The sequence below is a fragment of the Sinocyclocheilus anshuiensis genome, unplaced genomic scaffold, assembly GCF_001515605.1.
Source record: "Sinocyclocheilus anshuiensis isolate Anshui unplaced genomic scaffold, SAMN03320099.WGS_v1.1 scaffold329, whole genome shotgun sequence".
Taxonomy (NCBI): domain Eukaryota; kingdom Metazoa; phylum Chordata; class Actinopteri; order Cypriniformes; family Cyprinidae; genus Sinocyclocheilus; species Sinocyclocheilus anshuiensis.
Window position 1 is genome coordinate 972,051 of NW_015540881.1, and position 26,007 is coordinate 998,057.

Consider the following 26,007-nt stretch of genomic DNA (forward strand, 5'->3'; position numbering starts at 1 on the left):
CCCAAATCAAAATTTCATGTTCTGCCAGTATGAGAAACTGAGCAGAGCGTGCATAATTTATATAACCACAGAAAAGCAATTAAAAGATTTAATTTTAACAGTGAAATTAGACTCCCCTCTCCCTTACCCCTTCTAATTTAACCCCAGGTCCCAATGGTCCCGCTATGAAAAAATTAGGTCTGAAATTGTTATAAATTTCCCGTGTGACAAATTACAGAGTAAACTAATTAATGTACCTGTTGGTCACCAGAAGGTTTTTTTAAAGGTCAGATTCCTAACAAACACATCTGGAGTGCCTTTCTTTCCTGCTGACATTCACATGCCATTGTTCCTTGCTTTTCTTTTTTCTGTTTTCCATGCGAGATCAAGCCATGTGATAATTTGGTTAATTCAGCTGAATGTGACAGTAGCAGTGTAGCAGCTCTCTCCCACAGGGCTAGAAATAGCACAACCATTACAAAATCCACATCTCAAGGGAACTGAGTGGTCACAGTAACAAACACCTCATTTTGTAGACCCTGCATTAAGAATTGCTTTGGGAGTTGTCTGTAACACAGGCCTACCTCAAAGTTTAAAGCATTTAAACACTCTAGGACCACCAGTACTGCGTGTGAAAATGACTACAAAACAGTAAAGCGATGAGAAGAGGTACATCCCAAAGTAGATCAAGGCAGTTAAGAGGACAAATATTAATGTGATGTCTGTATGTGCTATTATGTAGCCTGTATATGCCAAAGGATATGAAACCGTTTGCGAAGAACCAAAAGACTCTGACCACTAGTGAAAGTGTTACTGTTCTACATTTTAATATTAAGATTTCTTTATCAGTATAATAATTTGAGTGGAAATCTTTTTTCAACAGTTGTTCTGTTTTTTTCTGTATCAAATTTGATATTTTATTTATTTATTTACAAATGTAATAGAAATAGTGCAGACAATTACAATAACATTTCTTTATATATCTATATTTCTTTATATAACATTTCTTTATTTCTTTATATTATAGATATTTCTTTTTTAATTTCAGTTTTTTTATTTAAATGAGATTTTGGTAACACTTGAAGAGTTTATTTGCAAAAACAGATAATTTTCAAAAATCATGTTTTTTTTATTATGTTATCATGTTTTTATTGTGTTTCATTGTGTTAGTAGTATTTTTAGTTATTGTTTACCTACTCAAAATAACCCAACTGCAGTTTGATTAAGATTAATTGGAATGCACAATGAAAAAACATGATTTTTGAAAACTTAAAAACAGAGTTATCTGTTTTTGCAAATGAACACTTTACTTTCTTTTACAGTGTCCTTGTTGCTTATGGTAATAAGACTAAATGATGCATAATTACACGCAGAGCTGGGTAGGGTAACACTTTATTTTAAGGTGTCCTTGTTTCACGTTATGTACTTACTATTATAATAACAATAAATTATGCATAATTACATGCAAGTAACCCTAAGCCAAACCCTAATCCTAACCCTAACCATATAGTAAGTACATGTAGTTAACTGCTATTACTCAGTACTTAAATGTACTGAGTAACACTGTAACAGGGACACCTTAAAGTAAAGTGTAACCCTGGGTAGTTACTGATTACATGTAATCTAGATAACATAATCAGATTTTACAAAAAATTAAATACTTTTAATTTGATTAAATAACATTTTAAAATACTCATAATCAGACTACAGTTACTTTTTTATGGATTACTTGATAACATATTATTTACAAAAATAGCAATAAATTATTTAATTATTAATTTCCCTAATTCCTCTTTTTCCTCTTTTAATTTTTCCTTTCTAAAATAGCCTACTGCTCATGTACACTCAGAGTCTACCAGTTTTGAGGACATACACACAGAGATCAGTCATAAGTCAGGTGGCAACACATTAAAATGCACAAATTCATGAATCCACAAATTCACAAACTTTTTTGTCATCAGATTCTCTTCCACCTAATATATTTACTTGAAGTACACCTTTAAGAATAATTAAGGATCACATTTGCATGTTCATTGGTTCTCTGACATTGGTTATGGACACATGAAATGCAGGTAAACAAATATAACAATATTTCATTTTCTTAGTAAGTATTTTATTTTGATTGATTTTAAAATTATTTATTTTAATTTAACATTTTTTATTTAATTAATTATTAGCTTTTCATTAAACTCATAAACCCCCCTGCAGTTCCTTCACAAACCCCAGTTTGGGAAACCTTCATGTAATATAATGTTTAATGCACTTCATGTTGTTAATAACAACAAATGGAATATATTTTCTTACTCTTTGTATTTTTATGTTAATATGGTATGAGATTATCCTATTTAAATCAATCTGACAAACAAGTCATTTCAATAGTAATCTAAAAGTAGTCTGATTACCTAAAATGTGTAATATAATGGATTACATTACTAACTACAATTTTTGTCATGTAATTTGGAATCAGTTCACGGATTACAATCTGTAAGTAATCAACCCAGCTCTGATTACATGCAACTATCACTAAACCTAATATTTAATATATATTTAATTCTATATTTAAGTAGGGGATTATGCATGGCTAGCTGTGCATTAAACGATTTTAATGCACGACGTGGAGGCCAAGAACCACTCGACGCCTCCACGGAGTGCATTAAAATCATTTAATGCACAGGACGCGAAGCGGAGTTCATTAATTTAGTTTAATGCACAGCTAGCCATGCATTATACTGCTTATACCATGGTCATTTGCCAGGATTTAAAAGTTAAAGCTGTTGATGTTTCGCAGTGCAATATTTGACCGGAATGGTAAAAATGACAGGGTTTTTTGTCAGCTACGGCTCGTTAGCTCTACCATTCTGCCCGCTTCAAATCAGACACAGAGATGAAATAGTGCGGTAAGATCACATTTATTTGAATGAATTATAGCATTTATTTGAATTAATTATTTATCGATCGATCGAGCAAGAGAGAGAGAGAGAGAGAGAGAGAGTTGTGTGAGCCTACCTGCGTCTGCGCGTCTTTCTAAACAAGCTGCACTTCAAAAACAGCGATTTTTTTCACCTCGTTGCTGAGGAATATAATGTAGCAATCTAGTATCTAGGCCATTTTATTAATAAAAGTCGCGGGGCAGCATTTGACAACATGTTTGTGTGTGTGCGCAGTGCAATCTGCGAATGCGATCTCTGACCTCTCTCGCTCTCTCTCTCTGTGTGTGTGTGTGTGTGTGTGTGTGTGTGTGTGTGCGCGCGCGCGCGGGGGCGTGCATCTTGCATTAAACGGTTTTACTGCATACCTGCCAACCAATCAGAATCCAGTATTCAGACAGACCATGGTATAATTAATATTATTCAATACTTAATTTTATAGTTACACTATAACAAGGACACTTTAAAATAAAATACATTATTTTACACTGTCCTTGTTACAGTGCAACTGTACATTTAAATACTGAGTAATATTAATTACTTGGTTTAGGGTTATTACATGTAATTATGCATAATATACTATAGTAAGCCGGTGTAGTGTCTGTAACAAGGACACTGTAAAATAAAGTGTTACCAAATAAAGTATAACCAAGATTTTAATCTGACAATTTCACTGTTTTCAAACTTTTGGATCTCACTGCTTATCTTGAGCCTTTTTATGACATTTATATGAAAAACGCAAAAAAGGAAGCACCTACCTTAGTGTAAACCCCCCAGGACAGTTCAGTCTCTGTTACCATGACAACGATCCCAAACATACCGAATATGAGGGCATAGTCACTAAGCCGCTTTCGCTTCTCAAAAAGTGCCCTCCTGTGGCCCAACTTGTAGCCAATATCTTTATTTTTTTTCTGTGGTGCGTTGCCACTCTCTCGGACCAGGCTCTCATTGGATGCCTTGCTGGGGTCCTCGCCACCACCCTTAGAGACGACCACTTCCAGGCCGGAGCTGTGAAGAGTCTGGAGCGGCTGGGTCTCAGAGTCATGCTCTGCTAGGTTGCGTCGTGACACCGCCAGGCTGCCCAGTGGTCTTACCACTCCTCCATTGTACTTGCAGCTGTTCATGGCTATCTGAGGGAGTGAGTGACTGCTCTCGGTGAGGGAGGGCTTGGATCCAGCATGGCTCAGCTTTGTTTGCTCAGCATGTGCCTGTCAGTAAAAATCACATGCAGACAAACAGGTGTCAGCAGCATATACACTGAAACCCAGCATTAATCTACTCTGTTGGCCCTGCTCCATGACCAGAGTGACCCAAGGCACATTTCATCAGAAAACCTACTGTAGCATCTTCACGCCACAGTTTAGCAATGACTAAATCCTAATTGTACAGTAAACGTGTTATTGATGAATAAAGCCTACATTTATACATATAGTATTATATTAAGCATCTACTATCATTAAACTGTGAGGTCTGCTAAACAGTCATGGGGAAAAAAAACAAATAGAAAAGTTAGGATACTAATAAAAAGAATAGTATTTCGGTAACACTTTATTTTAAGGTGTCCTTGTTACATGTTACATGTACTTGCTATTATAGTAACACTTAATTGTACATAATTACATGCAAGTAACCCTAAGCCAAACCCTAATCATATAGTAAGTACATGTAGTTAATTCATATTACTCAGTACATAAATGTATAATTACACTGTAACATGGACACCTTAAAATAAAAGTGTAACCAGTATTCCTTTTTAGTTCATTACTCTGAAAGAATGCGATGGCAGAAATTACCCACACAAAACAGATGTGCAGCAATCGTGATGGTTTGTAGCCTAAATATCCCGATATGGGGAGGTATAATGACATTTGGATGTGTCACTGTTTGCCTGGAGTGAGGAGTGGGCTTTCTGAAAACCCCGAGTGGAACTAAAATGTTTGGAATACTTTCAGTTAGGTCTGATGTGATCATGATTTTGCGCTGATGATTAGTTGTCATACAAATAGTTGTGATTAATGATTTAATTGTCTGTTTTGTTAATGTCACTTACAGTGTAAGACTAATACATTATGGCCCGGTTTCACAAACGGGGCTTAGCTTAAGCCAGGACTAGACCTTAGTTAAATTAAGATATTTAAGCAACTTTTACAAAAATGCCTTAGAAGAAAACATTACAGGTTATATATATATATTCTCTTTTGGTTCAACTTTAATCTTCTTGGTCCTCTTTATATTCAAACTGTAGCCAAGCAAAACTGTGTGTAATATAATATAAATAAAATATTTGACAGCAATGTTTTTTTTCTTCTGTCTCCACAGAAATAAAATCAACAACTCATCTCCTCACCCAGTGACAACGTCATTAAAAACGTAAGGACAAAAAATGTTTAGCTTTCTGCGAATTATTACATTGCTTTACATGCTTAAATTTCCCTGAAAAATGATCACAATCTAAAATAATTGTGCAGATAATTAATCAATAATTGCAAAAGGCCTACTTCTTTTTTATATAGAAGCAATATCAAGGCTGCACTGATATTAAAATTCTGACTAATACTTTTAAATATTTTAATATCATGACAGATAAATTATATATGGCTGATAGGCCTATTAAAATTATGTACTATTTCTCATAAATAAAAAAATGATCACTAAAAAATAAAAATCAATAATCTGAAATGCTATACATGATTTTAGGCATTAAAACATCATAATTTACAGCAAGAAAAGTAATATTTTGGAGTTGAGATTCGCTAAAGATCACATTACATGATTAGTGTTAGATGATGGCAAATGTAATATAAATGTAAAATTGAGTTTAACAACTTGGTCTTACGTACAACTGCCATTTCATAGTACTTCTTTCCTAAATGTTCTGAACTTAATACAACACCACATTCCAAACAGCCCATCAGCTAGTTTGAGTGTGTCAAATTTTTAAAGTCAGTACTATTAATAGTAGGCTCTGAACACAGAAGAGGCCACTTTGAAATTGATGGTATTAAAATCACTGCAACCGCTGCAGCGTTGGTGACAGGAGAATATGCCAACAGAATCATCTACCTTTGTATGAAAGCTATAATGCAAAAACACATCACTAGTAGGCACGTCTTCAAAAAGGATACATTTTGTACCGGAGGATGAGGAGAGGGTACTTGCAGTGCATTATACAAATTCACACCATTCTCTGTGCTTAGATGCGTTACGCAACCTTGCAGTGTTTCCTTCTAAAGCAACTAGGACTGACCTGGTAAGATCACATTCATAAAGTATTTATTGTTGAAAAAAATAAATCAAGTGTACAGAATACAAATCTTGATACAATTTGTAACATTTTGATTTCAGGTTTAATCACTTTTTTATGTACTTTTCAAGACGTCTCTGTATCTTGATATTTGCATATTTAAGGGGGTGTTTACACAACACTATTTCCAACTAAAAACTGAGAACTTTTTATGTGTTTTGGCCGTGCCTTTACACAACAATGGCATTTTGGGGGTATAAAAAGGCAAATCTTTAAAAACGGGTTTCAAAGTGCAAGTTATTGAAAATAATACCGTTATCATCTCCATGTAAACTACAAGAACGCAAATTTGTAAAAACAGTGACGGCATGCAGATTACGTGTTTAGTCTACAGGCAGGTGTGTAGTGTTTCTCTATAAAGTGACATCGCCACCTACTGGCCTGGCATGCATAATACAGCGTTATTCTTTAGTCGTTTTCACAGATCCATGTGAACGGGGATTATTTTGACAACATTGTCGTCTGCATGAGAAATTTTCCAAAAACGCAAAGGACATTTTTTTCAGTTTTTAGTACAATGCTGTCATTTAATGGCATCCTTAAAGGGGGTCATATGATGTTGCTAAAAAGAACATTATTTTGTGTATTTGGTGTAATGAAATGTGTTTATGCGGTTTAAAGTTCAAAAAACATTATTTTCCACATACTGTACATTATTGTTTCTCCTCTATGCCCCGCCTTTCTGAAACATGTCGATTTTTACAAAGCTCATCGGTCTGAAAAGCGAGGTGTGCTCTGATTGGCCAGCTATCCAGTGCGTTGTGATTGGCCGAATACCTCAAGCGTGTGACGGAAATGTTACGCCCCTTACCATACTGTCAGGCTGTGTTGTTGTCAGGCCGGATTATAATGACTGTCTTATACTGTCTTTTTACGCGTTGCGTTGCATCGCGCCGCGTAAACATAAAACCATGTCTGCATTTGTAATCGTAAAAATGACAAACAAGCGCTACTCTAGTCTACACTGCTCAAAACACGCGTTTGAATCATCAGTGGCAAATCTTTTAAATGAAAACGTATTTACAGTCTGTGAGTCAGAACAGCCGGCACTGTAGTCTACTCTACCAGGATCAGGAAACAGTCCTCCATAAAATGCATTGCACACAAATTAATATTTGGGTTTAACTGTTCTGGAACAGTGTTGTAAATACAACTTAACCACTGATTTCTAGTCGTGTCCTCTTTTGGAAGACCAAATAAAGTAGTTTCACTTTCTCAACTAAACACACGGGGGGCTAGAGTGAGCAGCGGCCGGCGGCCTAGAGTGAGGAACGGCCGGCGGGCTGAGTGAGCGGCGTCGGGCGGGCTTGATAACGGCACGGCCGGCGGAATGGATTCGACGAAGGAGCGGCCGTCGGGCTTGCGGCAACCACATGTGACGACCCCGGGCTGGACTCCGCTTCGTCCATGGTGAAAGCCGATCCGGCGATCCACAGCGTGAAGTTGATGTATTTCCTCAGCGACCAGCACGGATCAGCTCTAGGCATAACGAAGCGGATATCGTCCTCTTTTGGAAGGCCAAACAAAGTAGTTTCGCTTTCACAACGAAACACACAGCATCTCGACATGGCGGCAGCAACAATACTACAGCGAGAATAAAAGTTATGACTTCTTTCTTTGCGTGAACATTTGGGCGGAGTTATGCAAATCTTCCCACATCGTGACGTAGACATGTGGGGGTGTGTTAGAACGAGCCGTTTTAGGAGGGCATGGTTGACTCTTAACTTTTATAAAGAATATCTCTTTGGATTTGAGACTTTAGTCTTTGCAACTTTACAGATCTTCTTTATGCGCCAAGAGCTTGTAACACTCCAAAGAGAAAGGAAAAATTGAAATCGCATCATATGACCCCTTTAATCTAAAAAAAAAAAATCAGTTTCTGATCGCTGTTGAGGTGAAATGTTTTCTCATACCCCGTGTAACACATAACTTGTTATCACAATGGCATTTTGAATATTAGATATCAGAATGAAAAGTAATAATTCCGTTTTCACCAGGCTCATTCATATGTTTTTTATGCAATCGCCAGCAGGGTCAGCTGAGATAAAACTACACATTTCCTGACATGATTCTGTGATGCTGGACATTATTATGTCACACAAATAAACAAAACACGGAGAATGTGGCCACTGGCCAAAGACACTGAACGCCTTTGTGATTATTTTCTGTACGATGGGCTGTTGTGGCTGAATGCCCTTCATGAAACCTTTAGAGCAAACTGATCCCATTTAAATGGACCTTTTAGTCTGGGAGGAAATGAGGTGGCTTGGAAGAGAAAGAAAGAAAGAAAGAAAGAAAGACTTTAATAGAAGATGGGACCTTTAAAGGGTTAAAGATAGCCCTTTCCTCTTCTTCCTTTTTATAAATGTCTTCCTGAAGCCGTCTTTTCTGGCTTTTTGAACAACAGCATTAAACCCTGAGGTGGTATGACCCTTAATAAACAGGAGAACCTCTGTGAGAAATGCTGCGGCTCTCTAATATATCAAAGACACATGCTGCTATAATGAGAATATTCATTAAAATTTTCTTCTGATATCTCACTCTCTCTCTCTTTTTTACATACACTAAAGATGTCACAAATAATGCAGAGAACTGCACAACTATTTTCTTTTGACAAAGAGAAGCCATGGCAGTAATACAGGTTTAGACATTGGTGCCTAATCGTATCAAACACTGCTTCTAGACTTCAGTTTGATATCAGTAACATTGTGTTAATACAGAGATAGGGCTGATGTGACACAAAATTGCTGACTGTTTTCTTTCAGGTCTTTAATTTTTCATCATATAATCTATTAATTAATTATATTAGAGAGGTTTATCAGATGTTTCGCATGACATTACTTCAACACCAGAGCAAGGATCACTGAGCAAGCAAAGAAAGGCCAGCCAAAAGGAAACTCTAAACACTGCGAAGGAAGAATGAAAAAGTATTTACAAGTAAAGCACAGAAGTATATGTTAAGCCTTCCAGAGCACAATGTCTGCACTTGTGGAAATGTGGATCACACAGGCCACAATAGCAAACTACTATTAAGTTTCAGTTTGTGTCACAGGATATTGTAACTGATCGGTTTTAAATGCATGCAATTTAACAAGCACACAAAACGTGCTATTAAATGTCTGATTAAAAAAAGAACTATACATGAAGTCTTCCCTCTTTTTTCTGTTGGGAAAACTGCCAGTGTGTCTGCAGAGTACAGCTGGACACATCTTGAGTGGAGCAATCATGATCTAAGGATCAAAGCTTCATTTAATGATACAATTAAATGAAATGGAGCATAAATAAACGGACGTGTGGGACAGATATTGAAGGTTATTTGTTGCAGTTCCTCAGATGAAAAATAATTGATAGTTTATGTATTTCAAAAGTCCTATTGTTTGCGTTACCGGAGCAACATGTCTTCCATTAAAGGGGTCATATGATGCGATTTCAATTTTTCCTTTCTCTTTGGAGTGTTACAAGCTCTTGGTGCATAAAGAAGATCTGTAAAGTTGCAAAGACTAAAGTCTCAAATCCAAAGAGATATTCTTTATAAAAGTTAAATGTTCTTTTTAGCAGCATCATATGACCCCTTTAACAAAGCTTGTACACAATAGAGCACAGTATTCAGAAATACTAAAGGTCTCTGACTCCACCTTGCCCGCTATATTCTGCCCAACTGTTAAGACTCTCTGTCTAAATGAATTTTCTTTGACTGTATACTCTCATTAGTATCCTTCCTTTCAACTATCTAGCATCAGATATCAAGAGTTTTTTTTTCTTTCTTTGAAAAGGTCAGTTTATTTTTCTTCCTTTGTTAGCTTTCTTCCTGCCGTACCGGTGCTGCACTTGGGTTAAATCCAACCTTGAAACTCTGGAAACAGCTCAAAAAACAGTGTGTTTGGAGTGATTGGTGAACCATACTAAAACATATTAGTGAAAGGTGCAGTGTGTAACTTGTTGAGGAAACTCATTTTGACTTTTCTTTTCATGTACTTTTCTGTATTATTTTTATATTTTACAAATCCATTTGGTGACACTGGTGCACAAATTACACTCTTTAAGGTCAATTATTAACCACGATGTAGAAAAAAAGAATCTAAACAAGGAAAGGTGATTTGCATTAGAGATATCTGTGCTAAAGTGTGTTTTACTGAAGGGGCATTGTTTCCTGATAAAGAACAATGATAAAGACTACTGCAGGAAATGGATTTGTGCTGATTTTGATCTTATCCACATTTTAATCACCACATTATTTGTCTATATATTCTATACGTATAAAGCCTTACTCTATGGGACTTGGCTACTACCACCCAAGGAGATAAGCCACTGTGATCGACCTAATAAAGGTATTTCAGGACCTGAGCGAGAGCAAGAGAATGGAGACCTGAATAGAGCCTCGGTGAGTGGCATCAGATAACAGGGTCAGAAAAATAAATGGGAGCCCTGGGAGCTGTTCGAGTCTTTTGAATGATCTGCAGATGAAGGCACTGGCGCAACAAATAATGAGGGCATCGTTTGGGCACACTGTAAAAGTGGCACAGAGTCATGCAACACAGTTATCTGCAGTACACTGTAAAAAAAAAATTTGGAAGTTAAAGATTGCTGGAGTGCTTTTTCCTCTTTCTTTCTACTTCAAATTTTCATGTTAATTTTAATGTGTTACTTACTGTTTCTTTAATTACCTTTGAAATTTACTAGCAATTTCTGAGTGAAAATTGTTTCTACACCCCATTTGTTTCAGCGTAGTTTCACTTTGCTTTAATTGTGTCCATGTAAGAAGAGATACAAGTGTGTTTTTATTTTTTTATACAAATGCAAAAATGAAGTAACTGAGTATGATATCATAACTTAGTTACGAGCTAAACTGGATCTCATTTTAGACTATGTTCTGTCCTGTGACAGACGGGTGCTCAGAGGAAAGGAAGAGTGAAAGTTTATATCAAATCCATCAAAATTCAATCAGAAACCTTTGAGCCTTTTTCTACAATTTCAGTACTGGATTACTTACTGCATCTCTTTGCCTTTGTATGGCTGTAAAGATTAGTTCAAATGAATTTTTAAGAATTTAATTTAAGACTTATATTAAATTGTTGAATTTTCAAGCGGCAATAATGATGACCAACCTTTCCATAGTTGCTTTTTTTTCACTTGAATTGTCATGTTTAACTATTTTAATACACATTTGGGCACTGCAATAAAACCCTTCATAAGAAGACAAATATCAAGTTTTCGTATGCCCTACGTTGTCAAATTAAATGTCTATGTGTTTGTGTGTCTGTGTGTGCGTGTGAGAGGGAAAGAGAGAGAGATGTGAAAAGCAGTGGGTTTTTATGTCCGCGTGAGTGTATGCATGAGATGCAGTGTGCTTGATGTCATCGTGTTGATAGGCTGCTTTCGAATACATGTTTTAGCAAATCAAATTAGCTTAACATGAAAATTAGCTATTCATTTCACACAGAACAACAACATACGACAGGCGTGGCCGCATATAACGCAGCCGCGTATATTCTATATGAGTGGCATATTGAAAGATATGCTAGTGGCCATACATAAATAACCCACCTTGTGTTTGCCTGCGCGATTTTTCCTGTCCTCCTTGTCGTGGGGCTCTGGCCACAGTTGACTGCTGGAGCCGTACGGGGGGCTGCTGTTTTCACTGCTCGACACCGACGAGTTCCTCTCTAGCGCTCGCTCGCATCGATACGGCTGGCAGAGTGCGGTTTTCTCCTCCTGGTATCTGCTGCTGCCGCCGCTGCTGCTGTCTCTGTCACTCCGCTGATGCTGATGCTGATGCTGCGACAGCGGCGCCTGCTTGTTTCTGCACACTTGCCCCAATCCGCCGATGCAGTAGTTGACGGGCAAGCTGCTGCCCAACAGTAACTGAGCCTGAGGCTCAATTAATTGCCTCTCCTCCTCGGCTTCCTCGCGTGCATTTGTCTGTCCTTGACCAGAGTTTGGCAAGAGTGGCTCAAAGGAGGGGTCCCTTTGTTGATTATAACAGGGTTGCTGCAGCAACTGGTTTTGGTCTCGACGCCCCCCCTCCCCGACGCGACGCTGTAAGATGTCTTGTTTGTAATTAGCACTCTTTTGGCGCGTATCCCGCGTATTAGAAATGCGCGAAGGCAGAGGCGGCAGATCTGATGGGGAGGGCTGCGGGGAAACGGAAGATCTGTGCTGAGGAGAATGGCTGCTCTGCGAGAGCCCCTCCAAATGGCACTGAGAGGCAGATGAGGCCCCTGGAAACGGATGCGGCTGACTGTCACCGTGGCCGGTCAAAGGCAGGCACTCGCCGTTCCTGGCGCCGCTGTCCGGACAGGACTGTGCATGTCGGCTGTGATGTGAGGAGGTGGATCGCTCCTTTATCGATGGCGGTGGGAGCGGCAGACTAAAGAGCGGGGCGACTGGACGAGATCCTTCCTTTTGACTGTCACGAGCGTCCGCGTCGTTGCTTTGCAGTTGCTGGTGGACAGCTCCCGCGTGCCGATGCCGCATCCCCTCAATATCCGCGTCTTGTTGTGGTCGCTCCTTTGCCTTGTAAAGCACCGACACCCATTCATTGCGATGTGCCCCAAAAGAACCGAGCTGCCTCGTCTCATTGGTGGGCTCGAGCGAGCGAGAACTGCCTCGTGACGTCATCGCCGAGATGAACACCGCCCTCGTGTGAAAACCGCTTTATGTTTACAGTTGATACGATTAAACCTGAGATGCGAATTGGGTATTAGCAAGGTCATGCACGCGGCGAACGATGGATGTCTTGGCGGGGTTGACTTTTTCATGCCTGTGGCACTGAATGACGATATTAAAAAAGCACAAGCATCAAACACTTTAGGGGACAGGTGCACCTCTTTGATAAATTGCTTTGTTATTATTATGGCGTAATGTACGTCCAAACCTGCGCGTACATACAATGGTAACCGAGTGTTGAGTGGAAGCTTAGGCGATAGTTAAGCAATAGGCCTATATCACAGGAGCATATTCAGTCTGATATCGCATTTAGAGCTAAGTGTTCAGATTATCACGTTTTATGGGCAAGGATTAAAACAATGAGTGAATCATTCAGACAGACATCGTCTGTGAATCAGTTTGACCAAGTGTAGAAAAATTTGCTCACAAAGATCATTAGCAAGAAGGTATTAGCCAACAAAAATATCAATTTAATTGAATAATAGGATAGACTATTCATTATAGAAATGTATAGGCTATGTAGGCTATTTTTCATTACTTGTAAGATTTTATTAATTTACCTGATGTTTCACTATCCCTACATTCACTGATATTTCCAGGTTTTCCATGACTGCGGGAACTTATAGCCTAATTCTAAAACGTACTTTTTAGACAAAATTTCTACTCCAAAAGACACTGCTGCTCACTACTCTGCACTGCTCACGTCTAGAATGCCATGAAAACAGAAAAGAAGATTGATACAGTGCTGTTATTCCAAATCAATAAACCGGAACTGACTGTTGTATAATGTGGAATAAATCACACTTGAAAAATACAAGGACGACTAATGAAGAATGGATCTTCCATTTAAACACAAGGTGCTCCGTCCTTGACTGAAACACACTTATCAGAAACACTTTAGTGGTTCATTCTAGAATAAATGTATTATGCTGTCCTCAAGTAGTTAGTTTTTCATAAAACAAAAGATAATGCATATTCCAATACCAAAGATGCATTAAAGAGTTGGACACTGCAAAATTATGACGTTTTTATCTGATTCACTGCTGTCATATACCACAGAAACATTTTCAGTCCGAATCATTTATGTGCAAGCGATTGTTAAATATCTCTCAAGTGCAGACAAACAAAATAAAGAAAATAATAATAATTTTGTATTTTTTAATAAATTCTCCACCTACGCACACTCCAGCTTGTACAATAAGAGGTCTCGGTATAATTTTCGATCTGCAATCACAGAATGCCAATTCATCATTTAATTTGTGTGATAAAAGTCTACATTTTACATGTTAAGAGATGAAAGACTTAAAGCATTTGTGAACGCAGATATAAATAACTTTCTTCATTAATATCAATGATAGTTTACTGAGGACATCCTATTATTCTGGATGATAATGAGAATGGAGATGAGTGTTGGAAAGAATGAGGATAAAGATGCTCTCTTTGGTCCTGAAATAACCACAACCATGAGAACTGTGGATCAGGTATTGCTTACATTGTGAGGACTAAATAGCCACAAGGATAGTGAAACCTGCAAATCACCTTCAATCCTGGGACTAACTGTCACCACATGAAAAAAACAGCTTAATAAAACAACATAAGAAATTACTTTAAATTAAATTCTATAAATACAGAAAGGTTTGTGTGGCATTTAGGGTAATGGAACAGAATTTGCAGTAAAAAAAGAAAACAGATGTCATAGAAAGCCCCAACAGTACAAACAAAGCGGTTTAACATGGCTGTTATTTTAGACAGACATGCCTTTTAAAATTCAGGCCAAATTACTTATTTTATCAACCTAATTATTATATGATATATTATATATTATTATATGATTGTATGATAACAGAGCATTTCAGAAACTCATTTCTGGCATGCAGTTATTTGACCATCTAATTAAAATTAAAATTCTTTTCAAATTATTTGCTCCCTATGGGTGAGCAAAAGTCATAAAGTCTGCCCATTTATTAATAGAATAATGCGACTAAATAGAAATATCAATACTGATGATATCAACAAACTATAAAATAAGAAATTGAAATTTTTAACTGTTGTAATATTTCGATACATAATATACCCTAATATTTATAATATTTGAAGATTTTGAGTAAAAACTAAATGTTCAAATCCCATTATTTCATATTGGTCGAGGTTTAGTCAGTGTATGTTAGATGGCATATGCACAGTAAATGTCAAGGCATTTTGCAATCCTGTCTATAATTTTTGATAGATTCACACTCCGTTATTGTATAACATGCAGTGTTATACACACTGTTATCAAAATTATCAGTAAAAAACAGCTGTGAAGTTTTGTATTGTATTTTTCTCAAATATGGATAGAGAAGAATTTATCAGCGAAGGTCGATTTACTGTAGTGCATCCCAAAATGAAGTACGACAGCCTGCATGCATGAAAACGTAAACTGAATCTCTCTCTCACACACACACACACACACAGACACACACACATATGTAATGCTTCAAATGCCTCTAATTTGAATAAGAATCAGGCAGACATTGCTGTCAATGGACGGTATGCACAATTAAATATGCAGCATACAGTCCCTCATGTCTGATTGACTGAGAGACATTACCTCTGAAACACGCATCACAGGGCAATACAATCTATGGAATGAGAATGATATGACAAATCAGCTCTTTCACATACAAGGATATTTTAAGGGGAACTGAAGGAGCTGAACTGAGCTGACAGAAGTCGTGATCCACAAAGATTATTATAAATACCTAGTGGGAGAGGACGAGGACCAGACTTATTACGCCAGACATGTTTGCTTTTCAAAACAGAAATTGCATTCAGTTTGCTCAAGCACATGTTAAAATTGTACATTTTATGCCAATATACACACTGTAAATTATTTGACCGTAAATTCACAGTAAATTACTGGCTACTAGTTGCATTACTTTCACAGTAAATTACTGCATGTAAATTTACAGTAAATTACTGTGAAGGAGCTACATTACTTTCACAGTAACTTACTGTGTAAGATTCCATCGTATTGCTGTGATTTAGCAGTATTCTCCCACAGAATTACTGTATTTAGCTGTGAAGTTAGTTGATGTATATCAGATTACTGTGATTTAGCAGTATGCTCCTGTAGAATTACTGTATTTAACTGTGAAGTTACAGTTGATGTATATCAGTTTACTGTGATTTAGCAGTATGCTCCTGTAGAACTACTGTATTTATCTGTAAAGTTACAGTTAATGTAATCAGATTACTGCAATTTAACAGTATTCTGCTGTAATGCAAATTACTTGCCAGTAATGTGCTATTAATGTACACTTAAAACCTATTTTAAAATACTGTAAATTTGACATTTTCATGTGTTAACCCATTAATAACCTATAACATGTTAAATTCAAATAAACGCAAAAACACAATAAATTGTTGTGAACATTTATCCTGCTTCTCTCCATTGAACGAAGAGACACTATAAGAACATATTTAATGACTAACTTACTGCATAACTGCATGCAACTTAACACCGAGCCAGTGTTTGGTTGGTCTGTTCTGGCGAAACACTGCTTACATTCTAGACTGTCATCCATTCAAAATCAACGAGTTTTCTGATAAGCGTGCAGACTTGTTGGTTGATGTGACCTCTCTGCCTCTTTGACTTCATGCCTGTCTCTGGATTTATTCCCAAGAAGCACCTATAAACAAAAAGGCAGAGGAAAGCTGTTAGTTTCATTCAAGTGGGATGAAAAAGGTGTCATTAACCAGTCACCACCTTTAGTAGATCACAGCTGTTGCACTACAGAGCAAAACTTAAGTTAGCTCAGTTTGAACAAGGTGACATTACTGTGGTTCTATGGTTAAATGTTAAAAGGGTGACAAAATGATTACAGATATTTAAAAAAATGCATTTCTTACCAGTTAAAATTCTAAATAAACATTTCTGCTTTGTATTTATTACTAGTAGATAATATAACATTTTTGATATCAATAATTACTTTGTTACTAGTAAAAATTCGAATTCCTGATATCAAGAATTCAATTGTTACTAGTTGAAATGTCAAGAATTGTATTTCTGATATGTGAAATTGAAATTTCAACTAGTAAAATCAATTCTTGATATCAACAATTGAATTTGAATGGCAGCCTATGGTGACCTTTAACTAGTGAAAATACAATTACAGATATCAAGAATGATAGTTTTTACTAGTTTAAATTTAATTTCTGATATCAAGAATTAGCATTTTAACTAGTGAAAATCTAATTGTTGATATCAAGAATTCATATCCTGTGAAGGAATAAAAGTCAAAACGGCTTGCCATAGTGGTTCAGTTAAACTGCAACCATTTAGATAACAGCAACTGAAAAACATTTCCATCACAAACACAGTCAAGAGAAATCCTGCAACAAAGAAGAGGTGTGTGATTTACCCAGGCAGAGCATTTGCACACAATTTATATCATTTACATATACTGTTTGCAGAGGATGGAGTAAGAGCTCCACCCTTTTAAAAACAGCTTCCTCTCTGGTCTCCAGCACAGACACAATATAACAGTCTCAGACACATGCTAACACGAACTGAATTTACAGTTGAACATCGTGTTCAATTCTGTTGAGAAAAACAAAATATGGAGCTAACAGGGATTTAAAACTAACAATCCTGTGATTTTGGATAATTATAGCTAGAAGACTGCCCTAATAACACCAAGTTAACATATTAGGATCACACGCAAAAAAAATTACTAAACACTACTGAACCACATAAAAAGAAATGAACGATTTATACACATTAGTTAAAGATAAACATGAAAATATGGGATATATTACGTAACAGAAAAACTCAGGTTGTCAACTTTAAAATGCACGGTGTGTGTAGCTAGAAAGCTACTTCACCAACCTGTAACTAGTCACAACTGCTGTAAGGTGGCTCACGAATACAAACACCATAAAAATATAACGATTAAAAGCCAATAATTATAAACGTATAATCTACAACTACAAATCACTGCAAGTCCTTTGGACTGTCTAGTTATAACCAACGTTAATGTACTTGCAAAACACAGATGAGTGCAGTTTGGTCTAACAACGGGGTAACTGACGCGCAGTACATTTGGCAGAGGAACTTTCTATTCCAGAAACAAAGACGATCAAAAGGAATAACGTGTCCCCCAAACAATAGCTTAATTCAAATACTGACATGCGCACTTCATTTTTCACTTGAGGCGGCTGGCAACGGCTGCACCTCCGTATCACACACACAGCATCAGAAAATTGAGAAGCCCAGCTAACGTTACTAATTTGAGATTAATTTACTCTATCTTTGCCCTAATCTACGACAGTATAATTTATCTGGTTGATAATATAAAATACATTTCCTAGGTGAAGGCCACAGCTTACCTTACAACTTTATTCCCCAGTGGTCACCGCAGAAAAAATGCTGAGAGAATAGCAGGAAAAGAGAACGATGTTAGCTCTAAGAAAAGCTCATGTTAAAGTTAACAGATAACTACCTTTTTTTTTCTAATAAGGCTTCATGTCTCAGTTAGATATCAACTTAATACGGTACAATTAATACTACAACCAACCAATGTCTGTTCATTTCTTGTTTAAAAAATTGGCGCGCTCAAACCTATGCAAGAATGTTAACCAAAACCTACAACTACTGTCATGCTATTTGTTTAATACGTTTAAATTACATGCACTATCAGATATATATATGAAAAACAGTCATTAAATTGACAGAATTTGACATTTTAACACTTACCGCTGAATCCGTCGATGAGACCTCGGCGGAGACGAGAGCTCGGATGAAAAATCACGCGCAAATTCACAGTAGTTTCCTGTAACTGCCCCGCCTGCAGCATTTTCACAGTGAAATTCTGAATACGTTATTATACTGTGAAATATCACAGTTAAAGCCTGTGAAGTGATAATAATGTAATTTACTGTGAAATATTACAGTAACATCTTGTGAAATCCTGGAAATAATTTACAGTGCAAAAAAGCAAGACATTTCAAGTTGAAAGATTTGTTTGTTAAAAACAGACAGCCTTGATGTATTTGCATTGTAGCTTGAATCATGCAAGACCCTTTCAGTTCTATCACTCACACTGGATAAGAAATGTATTTTTTTATTTTATTCATTTACAAAGTCATTTCGCCTTTTGCTGCTTTGTTAATGTTGCAGTTGTCAAGAACGATGAGGAGAGAATATTTTCATACTGATCAGCTTGCTATGTGAAATAGATTTAGCTATTAATGCCACTATAGTTTCAAAACTAAATAAGGCCATAACTTAAAAGGAGATAAAAACACAAATTTTAAAATAAATAAAAGTATAAGGGGGGTAAAAACCCTCACCAAATGTGATTATAAAACAAACGTACTAAAAGGCACTTGGATGTATGGAGGGGTGGAGGGTGTCACATATTTTCCATCTTCCCTGACAAAGCTTGGCTGTATAAATGAAAGGGCAACATTAAGATAGGTCAGAATAAATCATCACAAAGATATGCTTCAAAGGCCTTGAGAACCCTTCTTTCATCACCTCTGGTCTGCCATTTTAAGGCTAATACTAACAGAGGGAACCACATGAAATACCAAATGTGAGGCGGTGAGCTGTGGCATTAAAACTTAAATGTCCAGTAAGTTACAGAATCTCCACTTTCTTACCTTACACTTTACACATCTTCATTCAGGTCCTTTTGAACGCTCTTGACAATGACATCAGCACAATAAATAAGATAATATGAAATAAATACATATATACCGGTTCAAAATAATAAGCGGACGCAGTTTTTCCCGAATAAAAAAGGTAGTCCACACCGACACAATTCCTCGTTGCCCTGTGTGGAGAGATTCTCGGTCTAGTGACGGGCATGCCCTCCAGCGCGTGAATATGCATGCGACCGATGGCGCGAGCGCTCTCCGTGTCTCCTCTTCACTTTCATCTCCAGAAATTGAACGTTTGCTTCTTGAAAGGTACCGTATCTCAAAACGGAGTATAAAAGAAAACACTTCCCCCGCAGTTAATTAGGCTATACACGTCGTGACTAATTGAGGAAACAAGCAAAAACCCACGCGAACGTGTGTTTTAGGTGCAGCAACTAGAATATTGGTCGCGAGATCCACACTGGACCGTCACGCCGTAGTATTGATCGAGGATCGTGAGAGGAGGGTTATATGACCTTGTGACGTGTGGAAATTGATGGGGGGATCCCTGCTCTATTTTTAGATCTTGGTTGTTGAGAGACTAGAGGGGGTGGATGAATAGGGTGGGGGCTCGGGGGTTCCCGTGCACGCACGAACCGCAGTAAAATTGATCATAGAATGATGCTCATGCAGCTTTCGGAATAAAAGGATTCTACATATGGACGCACCATTGATGGAGACACCATTTTGCTGTTCTCTGATAAGAACTATTGTTACCTTTACATCCTCATGGTTTTTATAAATGCATGGAGCTAATTGTAAAACAAATACATTTTTGTAGAACGTGGATAAGCATGTTTCAGCATGTTTGATTGCTTTTTAACAAAGCAATGATGTTTGTATTCAATCCTGGGTTATCATGTTGTTATTTTTATTGTGCATAAAATGCTTATTATGTTTTAATTCCTGTCACATTTTTGAGTATCATTAGGAGTCATTATAATGTGAATACATCACATCCTGTGTAGATTTATACACATTGCTGCTGCTGGAGTCTGTATTGTGTGTACTAGCGCATATGCGCAGTGCAGGAGTGTATGTCACAGAATGACGGATATTTTGCATTTGTTTGCAGCCTGACAGTATATTTAATCTGGAAGACTGCTTTAGTATGGAACATCAGTTCAATGGCATGTGAACTGTTTAACTGGAAATTGTCAAGTCAAGTACAGGCCCAGTCATCACAATATTTTGTCTGCAGTGTATCCTTCAACAATTTCTGCTCATTTCAATTGAATTTGTACGTTTAGAATGCATTTCAGCCCAATATTACACAACACAACTGTAGCCGATATAGTTAAGGTGCATCAGAGTCAGAGTAAAGCATGACTCTTTTTTCAATTATCTTTAAGAGGATTAGGAACGTTTGTGCATGAGGTTTGCCCAGGGGCCATTATTTGACATACGAGCAGCCTGTCACTTAAATTGCAGTCTCCTTTCACTGAAGACATACCATGGTAAGGATACAGTGACTTATATGTATGTCTAGCCTTGATTATCTGCAATGCATAGTGAGACAGAGAAAGACCTTATGCATGACTTTGACACAGAGTTGGGCAGGTTCTTTTCAGTGTCATGGTTGGTGTTCTTTTCTTGTTAGAGTTATACCCTCATTCTCCTCACATAAAGCCTAGGCATCAGTAATACTCTAATTTTTGGAGTGAAATCTGCTTTCACAGAAGATTATGTGTACTCTGCAGGAATTTATGATGTCCTAATTAAGCCCACTCCGTGACTTTCACAGCTGCACACCTGAAGGAGAATGAGAGTCAGTCATCTTAAAATTCACCTCACTGCAGTGAAAGCCATTCAAGAACATATCTGATATCATTCAATGTCTTTTCATGAACTATTGACAGAGATCCTGATTTACTATTGTAGACTTTCTAGATATAACCAAGATAGTTAAAAGGATAGTTCAACAAACCATAAAAGTTCTGTCATAATTTACTCACCCTCATGTTATTCTCAACCTTTAGGACTTTCTTTCTTCTGTGAAACACAAAAGAATATATTTTGAACTGTTTTTCATTGTCCATACATTGAAAGTCAATGAGGTCCAAAACAACATTTTGGAAGTCATTGAACCTTCATTATACAAACTAAAACACTGACTATTTTCAGAGGAAAGAAAGTTATACAGGTTTGGAACAACTTGACTTTAGGAGTAAAGGATGACAAAATTATCCTTTTCAGGTGAACTATTCTTTTAAAATAAAGCATTTTGATGGGTAAATACTTGTAAAACCTGCAAATTGTAAAAATATAAATCAATCATTGCAATTCCAGGGCCTGTGAGAGTGCATTTCACCAATTTTCTTGTTGAAATGCAATACAATTTAAAAATCAAAGCAAATTTTAACAGTAAATTTACATTTATTTGGTTGGTTGGTTCAGCATGGAAGCTCTGAAAACCAGATCCATGAGTCATGTTCAAATCTCAGGCAATTATTATTATTATTTTTTTTTTTTTGGGTCATTTTGGAGACTTTTCACTTTCAATATACATATATATTGTATAAACCTCATGTAAACCCACCTGATGTATCAAAATAAATCCTCCCTAGCAATCTCTATATAATGACTCTACGAATACTTATTCAGTAATCATGAACAACTAGAAAAGCTGTGTTCAATTCATTGGTCTAATACTAACTGTACAAAGATTTTCTTGAAAAAAATGTATGATAAAAGTCAGCTGCATTGAGGTTTATTTTTCCTTTTATTTGACAGAAAAACGTGTATCCCTGGCAGCAATTCGAAGAGTCATAGCAGGTTATAGCTGATGAAATAATATTCAGCACTGTACCGCAGTAGCTTACTGCGCTAATCTATAACATATGCATGCAAGACAGCATTCAATTAATATTAATGGATTGTGTTCTCTTTGATTGCTGAGAGGGACCACACGTGGTGATCAAGTCTCAGTAGTGATGCAGAGCCTATTAAGAGATCTCCTGCGAGGACATCCCTCACAGTGTGTGCACTATATCATTGCAAGTAGTACTTGTTAGGATGTCAGGCAGTGAGCCAGTTTGTGTATACAATCAAAATCTTTGTTGAATTCCGTGAGCAGTATTTTCTGCATTAAATAGCAACAATCTAAACTGGGCTCAGTACAGTTAATAAGCATAATGCTTGCTCACCGAGCAGCTACTGAGGGAATACATGTGTGAAACAGGGATCTCTGTTGCTCTGGTGTTTAACACGGTCACTTGTGAGGCATGACGTTGCATCGGCCTGTAATGGCGTTGCAGCTCAGCACCACTGCAGCCTTAATTATGCATGGCAGCTGTAGTGAGAACACCCACTCACTCACAGGGGGAAGTGCAGGGGCAGGAAAGCAGATAAGAGGAGTGTAGAGTGGGAGTGGGTGAAGTCTGTTTGCACTGCCGATGGGATGTAAGACTTGAAAAAACAGAGACTGTATATGCTGATAAGCTCTTTCAAATACAGTAATCAGGTTTTCACAAGATGTCTTCTTTCTTTAATAAATGAGGCTAAACAGGGCTCCATACTAATATGAGAGCAGTAGAACCGGTGCCACCAAAACTCGCACCAGCACCCAATTTGGTAGCACCGGTGGAGGGGGAGGAGACAAACTAATAATAATCACAATATTACTATTGTATTTCATAAAAAAACTAATAATATTTGTCTCGTGGAAATTGATTTTTGACAGTAAAGCACTGAGTTTGAGTTGGGATGCTTGTAATTTTACCTATTTATAACAGTAACATCTTTACGAATGTAAAAACATTAAAAAATTTAAATGTTTTAACACATGCGAGTAGAGACTGTACAGACGGATTCTGCTTTGTTTTGTACTTTCCACAGGTAAAACCATGCATGGCCACTATATTGTAAAAAAAAAAAAAGTTCTATAAAACTGCTTTTAAAACTATTTTTAGGAAAAATATAACTGCAGAAAACTGCTATAGCTTATTAAAATTACTGTAAATACCATGACTCCTGTAATGTATTTAATACAAAATACATGACTATATTCATATTATCATTCAACATGAATACCACATTTCGGCCAAAACAACATGGTTACAGTAGTGTGACTACAGTAAATCAATAGTAAATGTCAAATTCTAGTCGCAAATGTGACCATTTGCAGTCTGGGCACTGCTGAAGGATTTTTAATTTAGCAATTTAGGGATAAAAGGTGAGAAGTATTAAAATAGTTTTTAAAAACAAAATTTTCGCTTCAGACATTTTGCTACCTAAATCATAATAGTCATATCACAATAATCATAATCATAATAGGCCTAACCTTACCTGAAACAAAGCGCTCTGATGATACTTGTGTGTTTCACGGTGAAACTGGATATTTCTGAGATTACAGAATTATAGCTAATTATACATTAATCATGGCCAAATTTACCTGATGATTTCAGAAAACAATAATTCACAGCATCTGCTATTCATTTATACAGATATATCCCTCTAGGTACATCACAAGTCCCTTATCTTCATTTGTCCTGGACTCTTGAATAAATGGCAGAGGCCCAGAGGAGGAAGATGAAGACGTGCTATCAAGAGCAGCTGTGGCACAGCAGCTGGTCTGACAATGTGTATGTGGCCTGAATACACATCTACTCATCTAAGGTGCCAGAAGAAGGTCACTGCTTGTGTGTGTGCAAACGTGTTAGCATTGATTATTTATGAAACTATATCATATCTGAGTCTTTGTGGCATTTTTAAACAGCGTCCATCGATTTTTGTTTTGCTTAAGTTTCCTGTTGCCTTATTTTAAGCAAATTACTTTGATTTAAATGTGTTGAATGATTTAGTTCACTGTAAACAGCAAAACGTTCTTTTGATGCATTTTTATTAAGTTTAATGTAGAAGTGATTTTGAAGTAGGCTAATACTTTTACTACAAGTGGTACCCCCTCTAGCGGTAAGTTTGTAATATGGCATGTTGAGCTACAACAGTTTTCAGACAAATTACACCTGCATAATTCATTTGTATTCCACAGTGATCAAATAATCAGATGTTATTTTCTATGTTAAAAATATAGTGCACCATTTACTATTTGAATTCTGAGAGTTTATTTTTGTTGCTATTGATCAATACATTGATCATAGCCTGCAAGTTCACAAAAATTTAATTTTTCAAAGATTATACTGTCTTTGACTCTTGATTTATTGCACAAAAGTCCCTGTCAGTGTCATCTGTCCTACTAAAATAATTCACCAGTCAGATATCACCAGTCTACCAGTCTATGATTTCTGTATATATATATAGATAGATAGTCACTATATATAGTCATCTAAAATATATAACCAGCTTTAGTATAAAGTATGAAATAACACTATTTTCATTCAATTACATATATACATATCTCTTCTACCAACAATAATAATGATGGTAACATTTTACAGTAATTCTCATTTGTGCATTAACACACATTGAGAAATACATTTGTTACAGTATTTATTAATCTTTGTTAACATTAGTTAATAAAAATACTCTTCTTTTTTTAGTTCATGTTAGCTCAGGTCTGTTAAATCATAGGCTACATTAACAGTTACAACTTTTTGATTATAATAGTGTATTAGTGAATGCTAAAGTTCACTTTTAACTTAAAATTAACAAGATTAGTTCATGTTAGGTACCTAATGTTAACAAATGAAACCATGTTACCATAATGGTAACTTAGATACAATGTTTAATGAAGCATAATTGAATGTACCACATGCAGCTTTAGGGCAGAAGACATCTGAGCTCAATATCCGTCCTTAGCAGTATTGAATCAGTTCACTCATGGTACATCCTGAAGTACAGCAGACGCCCGCTGGCCCCACATCACGGCGGGTCCTGGAGGACATGCTGAGATCCTGCACAGGGGTGGAGTGTTCCAGAAGCTCTGCTGGTGGGCTTGTGTGCTGATGGGGGGCTGGACGCTCTGTCACGCTCTCAGGGGAGTCATGCTCCCTCCACTGCTCATCCTCAGCAGTCAGGCTCCCTTTCTGGTGCGCAACGAGATCACTGCCGAGCCAGTTTAGTAGATTCCCTGAAAAAGGATATGGTGTATCAACATGAGATGTTTCAACACAGAGAATAAACAAAAATAAAAGGTTAATGAATTGATAACTACATGAATGGCTGAAGAAGGCAAATCTACTATGAGGGTTTGCAAAGTGAAGGTCTGAATCAGGCGCGTTCCGTTTGAGTCGAGAGCTTCCACACGATGTGACCACCATCCGAATGAACTCACGCCCACAAAGCTTCACTCGTGCATCTTGACCCTCAGTCTTGGAAGTCTCGAGAAGAATTAAAAAAGCTAAAGATGCAAACCACTTCATGTTCATGGTGTCTCATGGGGTGATCAAATTGGAATGCACAATATTCAAGTGTGTTCAGGTACTGCAGGCTAACCAAACCAATTTGGGGGTTTTTATAACCCCCCCCCCCCCCCCCCCCCCCCCCCCA

At 37.0% G+C, this 26,007-nt stretch overlaps 1 protein-coding gene and 1 pseudogene across 2 annotated transcripts; both read right to left on the minus strand.

Annotated features, from left to right (window-relative positions):
- Positions 1 to 12,784, minus strand: part of LOC107688467 (small conductance calcium-activated potassium channel protein 2-like) — a 29,459-nt pseudogene extending 16,675 nt beyond the window's left edge.
- Positions 12,785 to 25,313: 12,529 nt separating this feature from the next.
- On the minus strand, positions 25,314 to 25,886 carry LOC107688537 (relaxin-3-like). Of its 2 annotated transcripts, none has more exons than XM_016486230.1 (2): positions 25,700 to 25,886; positions 25,314 to 25,588 (listed from the first exon to the last, which is right to left on the minus strand). In XM_016486230.1, exons 1-2 carry the CDS (start codon positions 25,884 to 25,886, stop codon positions 25,314 to 25,316), a joined length of 462 nt encoding a protein of 153 aa, XP_016341716.1. The 2 variants fall into 2 exon arrangements, 1 of the variants encoding a protein (XP_016341716.1); XR_001634244.1 differs by having other exon boundaries at positions 25,513 to 25,588; positions 25,673 to 25,754.
- Positions 25,887 to 26,007: the final 121 nt, after the last annotated feature.

Coding starts and splice junctions, on each gene's coding strand:
- LOC107688537 (XM_016486230.1), bottom strand. CDS start 25,886: ATGAACATGAAGTGGTTTGCATCTTTAGCTTTTTTAATTCTTCTCGAG. Junction 25,589..25,699: donor TCACTTTGCAAACCCTCATA/GTAGATTTGCCT, acceptor ATCCTTTTTCAG/GGAATCTACTAAACTGGCTC.